The sequence below is a fragment of the Polypterus senegalus genome, chromosome 1 (genome assembly GCF_016835505.1).
Source record: "Polypterus senegalus isolate Bchr_013 chromosome 1, ASM1683550v1, whole genome shotgun sequence".
NCBI lineage: Eukaryota > Metazoa > Chordata > Cladistia > Polypteriformes > Polypteridae > Polypterus > Polypterus senegalus.
Window position 1 is genome coordinate 278,738,386 of NC_053154.1, and position 13,252 is coordinate 278,751,637.

General features: G+C 37.1%; 1 protein-coding gene across 3 annotated transcripts in view; it reads right to left on the reverse strand.

The window, feature by feature from the left end:
• Positions 1 to 13,252, reverse strand: part of armh3 (armadillo like helical domain containing 3) — a 196,803-nt gene that overhangs the window by 99,412 nt on the left and 84,139 nt on the right. For all 3 annotated transcript variants that reach the window (XM_039775147.1, XM_039775131.1, XM_039775140.1), the window contains 2 exons: positions 10,255 to 10,337; positions 6,945 to 7,071 (listed from right to left, as the gene is read on the reverse strand). In XM_039775147.1, the coding sequence (XP_039631081.1) occupies positions 6,945 to 7,071; positions 10,255 to 10,337 (210 nt within the window). The remainder of the gene's footprint in view (positions 1 to 6,944; positions 7,072 to 10,254; positions 10,338 to 13,252) is intronic.

Genomic DNA, 13,252 nt, shown 5'->3' on the forward strand with positions numbered 1-13,252 from the left:
CAAGAAAGTTGACGTCTACTGTACCTGTTTTTCATGCTTATGGTAGTACCGTACTGTATACTGCTTTAATAAGACTGTACTGCTGTACTGATAATTTCATTAAATCCTGAAATGTTCTTCCGGTGTTGTTGCCTACATTTTGTGACCGTAAATACGGTACCATACTGTAATTTACCTGCCAAATGAACCCTGTTTACCCATCACCATTCCGCCTGCAAAGCGAATAATAGCTGGTCTCCAACAACGACCAGTCTCTTTTAAACGCCGGGCCGTCCGAATAATTTTTTGAATAAACGCCGGGGCTACTTTTGGAAGATATACGGTACTGTATGCCTCTGTAACAACTGAACTTTTTTTTATTAATATTAGATGCAGAAAAAGCCTTTAATCAAGTTAAATGAGGTTACCTGATTACCACATTAATTATGCACCTTTGGGGTTTGGACCCAAAATTTCTATTTGGATTAAACTTCTGCATGTGTAAATATTATAAAATTAGGCTTCTTAGGTTTCTTTTACAACATTGAACAAGATGCCACCTGCATCAAACCCTTTACCATCTCTGTGAAAACAACTAGTGATTCTGGGAATTGTAAAGTAAGGTCTACAACAAAAATGATCTTTTTTGCAGAAAAACTGATACTTTACACTACTGGTGCATATTCATCATTCTTGTATGCACAATGTCATGCGAGTGCACATGGGAGACAGCTTAACAACTTGGACGATGGTAATTCTCTACCGAAGCAGGAGCTGACCTGCAGTAATAACAGTCTTTCTTTTTCTCCCTCTGCAGAAAGGAAGATTGACAGCTTTTCCTACTTTTAATGTCACTTCCAGGCTCCGTCCACCTGGACCCACCATCTTGGGCAGTAGACTTGAACAACAGGGAAAACTCATTTTGCATTTTAGAAGTGTTTTACAAGTGTTTTTTCATTTATACTGGGTTGATTGTAAGGTCTCCCAAAACACTTACTTTGTCTGGCTTTCTCTTTACAACTAAATGCATTAGAAGGGACACAAAATCATATTGAATAGGAGCATAATATTTCTTCTGGTGCCATGCAACATCTACAATCTCAGAAGCAGCAGCATTTTCTGAGTTTCATGCACTACAGTCTCTAGACCTTAAAGAGAATGGTGAGGTAAACAAAAAAACATTTAGCTAACAGACATTCTGTTAGTAAATACACCTTTTTAATGACAGACGTCAGTGGAAATTGGTCAGACGTGTTTGGTCACAAGTAACCAAATATCTCATTTCAACATTATTGTGTATAAAAGCATCATTGAACACACACTACGTTGTACAATGTAGCAGATGGGCAATAGCAGATGGAGGCCACACATCTGGTTCAACTCAGCTAAAACAGGTAGGTAGGGCTACAGTGAGCATGTGATCATCAAAACTAGACAACTGAAAATATCAACAGGTGTGAAAAATTTCAGTTTCTGCAGTGATATGCAGAAGAGCAGAGTAAACATACACTACTTTTTGCCAACATTACAAGCTAATACAGGTAGTGTAATTGTACAGGAATATCTTGTTTGCACACATTAGGCCACTGAAAAATGCATTGCTAGAATTAATAATGGATGCCCAGAAATTTCATTAAACTAAACATGTATAAAACAGAAACTCAAATTCCTGGGTGTAGTAAAAATGTCAGTAACTTGAGTGAACCTTTTATTTTTATTGACCTACAGTAAAATCTGTAATAATTTACAAAAAGACATACACTATACTGAATATTAGAACCAAAATGCTAAAAACACACCTTTATAATTTGACCTTTACATATTTTATGTGTAATGGATTTGTTATAAATGAATAAATCTAATATCAAATAACTATATTTTCAGCTTTCACATTTATTCACAGTTGTTAAGTATTGCTGTTTTTATAGAATATACAGTAAATACAATAAAGTCATAAATACATACATGCATACATATAGATAGCTAGATGGATAGCTGAAAACTCTGATAAAATGAATGGTCGCGGTAGTGACAATGCTGTGTAGAAAAGGTGGGGGCTGACACAGAGAGAAAGTTCAGCTGACATCACCAGGGAAGCACACCGTTCACAGCAGTCAGAGATGAGCTATGTATGGCAGACGGTTAGAGGTCTCCATTTAGCTCATGCTGCAAAATGCTTGCTTCCAAGCCAGAGGTCATGCTTTTGCAGCTCACCACTAGCAGTTCACCACAGAGTAAATCTTCAAACTGAGATGCTTTGTTGTGCAAGTATACATTAATTCAATAATACAATAATTTCCAGTCTGGGTGGGATTTGCACTGTGGACAGGTGGAGTAAGTGGCAAAATTGTGCAGAGAAAGCGGGGGCAGACACAGAAAGAGAGAGATCAGCAGACGTCACCAGGGAAGTGAATCAATCACAGTGGCTAGAGATGGGGACTGCACAGATGACAGATGGAGTTCCCCATTTAGCTCACACCGCAGAGTGCTCGACTCTGGGTCAGTGACTGGGGGTTTGCAGTTCCCACTGGCAGTTCACAAAAGGGCTTTGAAATGTATAAACACAACACCCCTAAGTGAAACAGTAGATCATGTGCAGTTGATCATAACTGGTGACACACCGATAACAGCCAAGGGGTACAGTTGGAGAGGGTTTTGTAAGTCATGCTTACATTCCCTAATTCACCAGCTACTCAACTGTTCACTCGGTACAGATGTATTCATGCAATTGGTACTGTATTTACAGCAAAGCTTTTATGAATTATAAGGGTATACATATATTTTTCAGTGAGTTACTCAGGTGAGTACCAGATGTTTGGTACCGACACATTATGTGGTGAGTTCTTGGCAAGTGCAGTCTTCCTTGCTGTCCTCCTTGGTGTCTACCTCATGGTCCTCTACCTCAGAATCCTGCATTACAGATGATGAGGATGCTGAAGATACACCTCCCTGTCCCTGGTTGAGCCTCCTCTTAGCTATCTCCATCCACAGCTGGCACTAGGTCAAATGTCTCTGTGATCTTCTTTGACAGGTGAATGTGCATCAGGGCTGTGAGGCGACGAGATGCCAGACTAGATCTGTACTTGTTTTTTTATTATGTTTAGATGCGACAATCCCCTCTTAAAGGCTGCACTGCTCAAAGGCAGTGTAAGAGACAGTTTAACCACCTTGATGATATTGCCGTGTAAGCATCTAGTTTGCTTATATTTATCATGTGGACCAAGCCATACATAGAGGATGCTGCAAAGTGTTTTACTGCTTGCTTTAAGCGCATCTATTCTTTCACTGTGGTGTTTCTGTCAAGATGTAAGGTGGTATCACATTTCTAAAGAATGGTGCAAACTGTTGCATTGCCAAAATGATGGAGGTTTTGCTTTTCCGGAGGTCAAGTTGAAGGATCAAATACTAAGAAATAATCACATAAATTGAGGAAGTTGTATCTGATTTCAAACTCTTCAATTAACTTCCTGAGTAAGTTTGTCTTGTCCCTGTCAGCATCAGCATTAGAAGCATCGTGTGTCCTGTAGTGGCCTTCACCATCAAGCAGAAGTTTGAACTGTTCAAAGGCTACCATGGGTTCATCCTTACATTCCCCAATGGTTAGCTTTTCCTTCTGAAACCTAATGGATGTGGTCTTCAAAATGTTGCCATTGTCATGCATGTTGGCCAGAAAACACTAAAAACGTTCTGTCCAGATATGCTGCAATTCATTGCTATCATACGTGGACAGTTGCATTTGAATGACAGGCAATAGTCTTGATATTTTTAACAGTGTGTCATGCCTCCATGCAGACCATCTGATATTATGAAACCTACCCAGTTTCACAAAGCAGATCCCATTCTCTTTACACAACGTCTTCAGCACCACCATGTTTTTTGCTCCGCCTTTTTGTAAATAAAACTGTAGCAGCCTGACCACAGAGTGATTAAAAATCTCACAGTACAGAATGTTGCAATCAGCTCATTTTGCACAGTTCTCCAGTTGTGCACAAGAGAGTTTCCCACTGCAGCCAGTTGCCGCAGTTTTGACACAATGCTGTTGTACATACCAACCTGGGTGGGGCAAGGCAAACGTTTGGGTACAGAACCTCTAATGGTCTGTTTTATCCATAATCCACACCAGATGAAGATTTGTTTTCCTCTCTGTCCTAGCCATTTGACCTAGAATGTTATCAAATTGGGCAGTAACATTTAATGCTATGACTATTAGAGACACACAAATTACTTGATTTCAGTTTTTAATTTTACCTCCTTTAGAAATTGTGCCATTTCTGCCTCTACTGTAACTTAACTTTTTGTTTTACTATTTGCAAAGCATTTTGAGCTACACTGACATATGAAAATGTGCTATGACAACTTTTATTTATACAATACCAAAAGAGTATCACATGAATGTCACAGAGTACCTAAGCATTGTTGCTGATCTTGCATACACCTTTAAGGTTACAATCTAAAGATGCTTCCTGCAGGATAATGTGCCAAGTAACTAGGCATGCCAGATCTCAAGCTTGTTCCATGAAAAAGACAGTAATACAGGTTTTCTCCAAAGGCTTGGACAATCCCCAGACTGTAATCCAATAAAGTATCTTTGGGATAAGGAGGAATGGGAGGTTCACACCATGAATATCAGACAGAAAATTCTGCAGGAACCAGCGCAGCTATTTAGTCAGTATTGGCCAAAATTCCTATTTAAAATTTCTAGCACCATGTTGAATTTACACCTGGAACAATTCAGGCTATTTGGGAGGCAAAGGTGATCATTCCTGTTACTAGAAAATGTTATGAGATGTTCACTTTGAGGATCTCTTTCTCTTATTTCTAAGCCTAAGTGTACGGGGGAATATGGTTTTTGACTTAGTGTTGGGTACATTTCTATACAGTTACCTTTGCAGTATAGTGTTCCTGAAAATAGTGATTGATTAATGGTCCTGGTTGCCAAGGATTGTGGTTTTGGAAGGCACAGCATCTTGTATCATCAATGTGACCCCTTAAATACTGACACAACAATCCATTAGTATCCATCATTAGGATAGAAAACTCAAACGAATGTAGTGAAAACTACTTCTCTCAAATTTCTGGTTTATGAGCTTTCAGTTGTTTTTTTCTGACTTTGAATTCTGATACGCAATTTGGTTTTGGTGAAAAACATTTTATCTTTATGGTTTTGACTTGTTTCAGCCTATGTTGTAGTAATACTGTAAGCAGACTTCACCACCTTATGCAGTGCATTGTCATTGTGTGTTCAGTAGGTGTCAAATATGGACATTATGCAGCTAGTGATGTGAGCAAAGATAGAGGTATATGGTTTAAATCAAAAATCATCTTTATCTGTTGTGAAAAAAGAAAACAAATCCTTTTTGTATAACTGTACTCAGTGGCATAAAATGAAATATATAACAGCAAATCTACTGAAATGTTCGTAGATGGAATGCATGAAATCCCATTATATCACTTGGAAAAACAATAACACTGCTTGCTAAATCTACCTATTGGCATACTTTGGAATATAAGTAAACTCCTGTTCAATAGTAGGAATAAGTAACAATGAACACTGACACTACAGTAAACTGTCATCTCCAATTTTCTTGGTGTTATGTGGCAGGTTGTCTTTTATTCTGTCATTTCCAGAACAGCACCTTTGAAAACAATGCTAATTTCTGTAGTCTTGGATACAGAAGCACCTGCCAGATGAACGCCTACTTTTATATTATGTCAAAAACAAGGTTGTAGTGATCATGACTGAAACTGCCTTGCAGAGATGACAATACATCTTAAACATTAGCAATCACAAAAGGGTTTTGGAAAAAAGAAGTCATTTTATGCCACACGGTAGTACTTGCTGTAAAAGACAAGTGCTTTCTAACTATTTCTGATTCACTGATTTAAGTTGTCCCTGCACAAAGGTGTTGAATAATCACAGAAACATTTACTGTTTAAGAAACAGCAGTTCAAATGATGAAAACAGACCTGATCCTGTTTACGGGGGTGTGTATGCAGCTTTAAGTTTTCATGTATCAGGAAACATTGCCACTTTAAGGAATGATGCTCAATGTAAGCCTGTCACAACATGAAGACAGAGAATATTGTTCTTCGACAGTAAACGTAATAGGAATATTTTTTTCTGAGAGTGAGATGCATAGCAGAGAAAACAACTTCTACTGCTAAGTGGATGTCTTTTCAAAGAAGAGTGGAGACTGTCCTAAAATGAATGGCACACATGTAAACTCAAGTAGAATGTATTGTAATGTACTGTATCCAAATACATTAATTTTACATACATATTATATACAAATACATACATATAAGTAAAATGTACTGAATATATTGTATCCAAATTGAATGCATTCAAAAATGCCAAATTTAGAATTTCCTATGCTTTCCATAAGTGAGGTGCAACTTGTCTCCCCATGGCTTTTATGAAAATGAATTTGTTTACAAATAATAAATAAAATAAACCAAGAGCAGAAGAATTCATTTTCCTCATTTTACAACACAGAACAAGTCATTCTGAAGACCAAGTAATGAAGTCTAACACATTTTAATGAAGTCTAACACATTTTATACATGTTATTTTGGGAAGCACAATTGATTAATGATTACGACTGAAGCTCGACAGCCCCAAAAGACTTGGGTTCACAACCACCTATCCAAGTCAATGGTTGTGTGAGCAATTTTTCCTAATGTCTTTGCAGATCTTTTGGAAGTACTCTGCTTTTTTCAGCACCCCAAAGACATGCATGTTAGGTTGACTGGCCACTATACATCGGTCTTGTGTGTATGTAAGAGAACCCTGTAATGGACTTTTGCCTTAAGCTCAGGGTTGGATAAATAAGATCTTTTACTTAACTTTCAAAATGAAATTTTTCCAGAACATTAAAAAATAAAAATGCTTTCTGTAGAGTGGCATTTTAATATCAAATCAAGCCAACTAAACTATAATTTATAAGGAGGAATACATTACTTACCCATACAGTAGAGATTATCAAAGACTTGATGCATCCTCACAATCTCATAATAAAGTTCATCATAACTGTTAGGAGTTGGAAGAAATGTGTCCCCATATGTTATGAACATGTTGAATAAATTGACAACCTGGTAATAGAAAAAATATATATTAAAATGAACATTACACAATTTCTGTTCAAACAGTAACCACAAGCATCACATGGTGGAGCTTTAACCTAGAGTTAATGCTACAAGGACACAATAGCCCCCTGCCCTGAAGTGTTTCTGGGGAGGCAGGAACTGACCTTGGAAAAACTTATAGGATGTAGCCTTATTGACCCTGTAGTTAGAATCAGGAAGAAGGAAGGCAAAGGTATCACTGGTGGGTGGAGGAAAGACCCGAGTAATTTGGTAATGAAATAATGAAAGGCAAAAGAAGTACATAAAAAAGTATGTGGGTAAATGAACCAGTCACTTTTCAAAACCAAAACAGACTCACAGGTACTATGTTTATTACACACGGATCTTGAGTTACCAGTGAGTTCTGTTCCAGTTGACTTTGGTAACATAATTTTGCATGTACAGTAAGTCGAAACTTGCATTAGGAAACATTTACAAATGGAATAGTTGCAAAAATGTTTAATGTTTCAATACAGAAAAACATCCATGACACAGGTGGGGCTGCAGGGGCCAGTCTCCCATCCAGACAAGTTTACAAAAACAAGACAGGTATTTAGAAAATATATCTATTTATCAATGTACATTGTATATACATATAATAAAAATGTACATCACAAAAACAAACTAAATAATACTATTTTGAGTAAAAAGTGACAGTTATTAGATATATTACAGCTGTTTAAGGATATTTTTTACAGTTAGAGCACAGGCACGTCAAGTGACTTGTTCAGGATGGCTGATGTGGCAATTGAACTGGCAACCATGAGGTGTGAAGCCCTATGCATTAGATATAATCCATGACAGTATTAACGGCAGGCAAACAGATTTTGCAATATGCAGCCAGTATTTCATCAGCCAGCATTATTATTCAAATGTGTATAAACTTGCTATATTCACAATGTATATACTGTATAGAACACTACCTTCCAACACACAAGCAACAAATGAATACATTCAAATGTATGGCTAAACACACTTGGTCTAATATATAGAAACAAATATAAATGTTAAATAGCTCCAAATAAATGCTGCCTTGCTACAGTTGGATATCAGTGCAATTCTCTATAAGTGCTGCCCTTCACTGAGGAATTTGCTTTTTTCCAATGGTTTCTTGAGCATTTCCTCTGATTTTTCTAGTTTTCTTTCACTGTTGAAAAATATCCCTGTCAAAGGTGGACTGACTAATATAAATTTAACTGATCCAGGGTAATATGAATATATGAATGAAAGTACCCTGTGATGCACTTGCATTCCAACCAGGACATCTTTCTACTTGCACACAATGACATAGTTTCCATCCATTTTTTTGTGACGTTTTGTTATCGACAAACAGAATATACGTTAAAAAAATGTGCAAAATTTGCTGTATCCAGCCTGTTTCCATCCAACTGGCTTTTTATCAATAAACAGGTGTGCGTGATGACATCACCCCGAAAAAATGAACTGTCGCATAAGTTTTGTTGTATCGCGAAAAAAAATCTGCCCTTGAGCCGTTTCCATACATAATTTTGTGTATGTCGCAAATTATCAACCTTTTGTTTTCCACGTTACACCTCCTTCACTAAACAAAGAAACAAAGAAATGGAGAGATTATTCAGACAGTTTTTTGAAATTTGCCAGCTTACTGTTATTTCAGTTTCACAAATAATTGGAATTGTACATAATATCCGAAGACGACAGCAGAATGAAGCAGTTGCTTATCTGATAGCCCTAGAGCTTGAAGAAAGTACCCCAGTGCGACGAAACCCACGGGTATGGGAGAGACGATGGAATAAGACTTTCTGGGAGGAGGTGGTGGAGAGACACTTCACAGAAAATCTCTGGCTGCAACATTTTAGAATGACACGGCCGACGTTTGAGATGTTGTGTGGATTCATCAGTCCTGATGTTGCGCCCATCACAGGTTGCCACCGACCACTGGTTCCAACCCAAAAGCGGATTGCCATCGCCCTTTACAAGCTAGCAACCTGCGCCGAGTATAGAGTAGTTGCAGAAACTTTCGGGGTTAGTAAAACTACCGTCCATCGATGTGTATATGCTGTGTGCACCGCTATTAAAGAAAAATTAATGCGGCGTTATATCAGACTTCCGACTGTAGCGGAGGCCAATGAAATTGCATACCGCAATTCCTTGGTGCATCTTGTGCTACAGATTTACGGTGCGCTGGATGGCACGCATGTGCCTATTCTTCCCCCGACAGAAGGCTACCGTGATTACATTAATCGCAAAGGGTGGCCATCTATTGTTCTCCAGGCTCTTGTTAATGACAGGTGCATGATACGAGACATGTGCGTTGGCACTCCTGGAAGTGCCCATGATGCAGCTGTGTTTGCAGCATCGGATCTGTACAGGTGAGCCTACCTTTCAACATCTATTCTCAGTGCGATAACAACTGAATCAGTACTGTAACCTGCTTCCCTTAAGGTTTGAATTAAAACTGAAATTTGAATTAATGCAAAATAACAACGTTTAATCAAAAAAAAACTAAAGTTAATATTAATGAGAGAATTTCTCATATATGCTAAAACATCTGCCATTTAATAATAAGAAAAAATGTTTATATAATGAAACACACGGTTTATTAAATATTTTGACTGGCACAGTAAATTACCTTTGCGGTTTTTGTATTATTTAGACATCCTGAGAGACACCCCCAGCCTACAGTTGATGTGGAGGGAGTTCAGGTACCCCTTTTAGTAGCAGGAGACCCAGCCTATCCGCTACTGCATTGGCTCATCACGAGAAATAACAAGTCTCTTCATCAGACCATACGAACCGCTCCGCCATTCTCGTTTTGATTGCACGTGATGAAAATGTATCATGTGACACATTTATTTGCGTTAAAGCCCTTTTTTCCGACAAAAAGTGTTTCCAATGTAGTTTTTGCGACATCTGAAGTATCGATATGGAATTTATGCGCTAAAGTTAAATGGAAAAATATTATGTCGACATGTACAACATTTTATCGATAATTAGCATTTCCATCAGCTATATCGGTAAAAAAATTTGAATCGCTAAATATTTTTTTGCAAAAACTCCTTGGATGGAAACCTGGTTAATGATGCCAAAAAAGGATCCAACTCCACGTGACCCTGTACTGGAGAAATATATACAGAAAAAGGATCAACTGATGGTTGAACCAACACTTACCTGCAGAGCAAGCTGAAATATGTTGTATTTTGACAGCAATGTCGTCTCATTAGACATCAGAAATTTCAACAAGTTTATGAGTGCTTTATGAAAGAAAAAATATGAACACCAATTAACAGGACTGGCTGAAACTCCTCATTTTGTTACATTTTGAAGCAAAAGAAGATGTGTAGAATTAAAAAGGGAAAAAACAACTATTAGAAAATTATATAGCTAAGCCACAAGTGCAAAAGGAATGTGTGCATCAATCATAACTTGTAAATCTATACTGGATGAAGAAATATGGATTTCAATCAGGAATATTAGGGGAAACTCTTCAAAATGAGAGAGTAAGGCCTTCTAATTTTCAAAACTAAAAGCAACTTACCACATAAAACAATAAAAGCAATTTTTCATAGAGCTATTAAAAAGAAACTATTGACTGCCTTTTAACAAGACACATCACTTTTGTTATCTTGTCTCTCTGGCAAGATTTGTGGAATGTAATTTACTGCCAGGGTTTCCAGCTTCAAAAGTCAATATTCTACAAAGATACTCCTTCAAATAGACACCACACATTTACTATCAGCACAGAAGGCGCTACATCAGTGCAGCACTGAATGCAATCAACAGACCAAGCACCCTAAAGGCAATTTGTGTGAATGCTGTTAGACTAGAGCTGCAGTGCTCATTAACTGATATCAGCCACCAATTCAGGGAGATTAGGAAAAAAGAAATTCCCAATAGAATGCTGGCAGAAACAAATGGCTGAAAAACACTAGACAGGCCATCTTTCCTCAGTTTACACCAGGCAGCTTGGAAGCTGTCATTTCATTGCCTAGAGATATAATTCTTAAAATAGTTTATAAAGCAGGAAAAGGAACAGCAACATTTTCATTGCATGGCCAGATGGACAGAACTTTATATTATCTCATAAGGAAAGATAATAGACTATCCTTAGAATATTTACATAAAAAAGAAAACAGAGATTTACTTAAAATCATTTAGACAGGTTTTTAAGGTTTTCCATTTAATTCAGACAAGAATTTTGTTTAAAATGCTGACTCACATTTTTATTTGTTTATGCTATATAGGAAAAGTGTCATTTGCACGCTGTAGCCTATACAGCTATATATGTTATGCTGTAAGTGATGAAAACATGTCATTTGGCAGCCTGTCAGTATAATGTGTGAAGTTAAACCCTTGATTATGTTATCTACCACATGCTTTCTGAATACTGGTATTTGTGTCCATTATGGGCTCCTGTTAATATTCTGCCAAAAAAAAAAATACTGTCTCATAATGTCTGCGAAGTATTATGCTGTTCATGACCTTAACAATTGAGACAGATCACATGAAAACTGATGTCTGTGATTACAAATGACATAACTACAAATTCAACACAAGTTACAAACATAATTAAGTGGTTAGTTCCTCGTGGAACCAGTGTCCGTGGTTTAAATTCCACATATGGAAGCAGACTGTGTGGAGACGGTCTAATGGTGTCTACAGTCCATGCGTTTCTTCACCTAGTCCACCGATCTTCATTCCCCAAAACAAAGACATGCAGATTGGATTCACTGGCGATTGTAAATTGACCCTGCGTGATGTGCCAGAGTGTAAATGGACTGTGCTGGTTTGTATCTTACACTCAGTATGGCCAGAACAGATTTAAATGGAACTGAGAATATTATGTATATTATTTAAGCATATGTTGGAAATAAATTTTGCATTTCAAATTAAACTTGTGTTTCCTAAATTCATTATTATGTGTTACTTTTCCAGATGGGTACAAATAGAAAACTGTAAGTAGACATATCTTTTGGTTTTATTATGATTTAATAGAAAATTGGTTAGTTGGCATCTCTTGTTCTTATGCTAAAATGTTCCAAAATTGCACTGTGAGCACATATGAAACTAATAGCTGATTGTACATATGAAAAAATATTTGCCAAGGGCCTGGGGCTGCCTTGAAAAACACAGTCATCTTTTTCACACTTGAATATGGTCTCAAAATTTAGAACTCAGTCAGATTTCTGTCTAGGTGTTCCTTCCCATGTACTTATATACTTGAAATATCTCAACATCTAGTGCTTGGATTAAGACTGAAATCAGAGCAGATTTGTTTTTCCTGAAGCCCACCATCACCACCTTGATTTTGCTACCAATGTACTACAGATTGATCAGCTTGTATCAGTCAGCAAACTAGGCCTTTGCTGTCTTCCTCCACTTCACATTTTACAAAACCTCAAGAATATAGATTCACTTGAGAAAATCTGTGGATGGCAGGTATAAGAACTTTATTTGCAGATCTGCAGCTTGGGTCTTTTCCAATTTAGTTGCAAGTAGACATTGTGTGTCCTAGAAGCAGCAGGCATGTGCACTACATGAGTGGGAGAAAAAAAGAACAATAATAGTGCTCATGTAATATTACTAGAATCTATATTAATGGGAAGTGGCTAGTGACTAATTCACGTCATTCTACAACTGTTATTCAATATATTGAATAATTCTTTTTATAGTAGTAGCAGGCCTGCTACATCTATGTCAAACATAATAAGCAGCTTTATTTACCTCAATTTGTACTTTTAGTTTTACCATAAATAAATCTCGTAATTTTTTAAGAGAAAACTTTACAAAAAGATGCGTTATAAAGTTCAGAATAGAACATTTCATAATAGGGTCACTGTTTGTTGTAGGCCACAAAGAACTTGAGCAATGACTCAGACTGTCAACAGTTGTTTATTGATAACTGTCCATGCAGTATGAATGTGCAGAGCCATGTTCAAGTGTACACTGTGTTAACTAAGAAAACATCTGCTTTAACCCATGTTAAACAATAAGTGATATATTGTTACTGTACTGTTGGAAAGGAATGTGTGAGTTATCTTGTGAGGTGAAAAACTGTTTATTCTTTCAAATTTCAATGGTCTTGTGGGGTATAAGGAAGGGAAGAAGGGGACTTAAGTTTGCTATGCTAAAATATATTTTTCTTGAGAATATGAATTTTTTTTGCAGC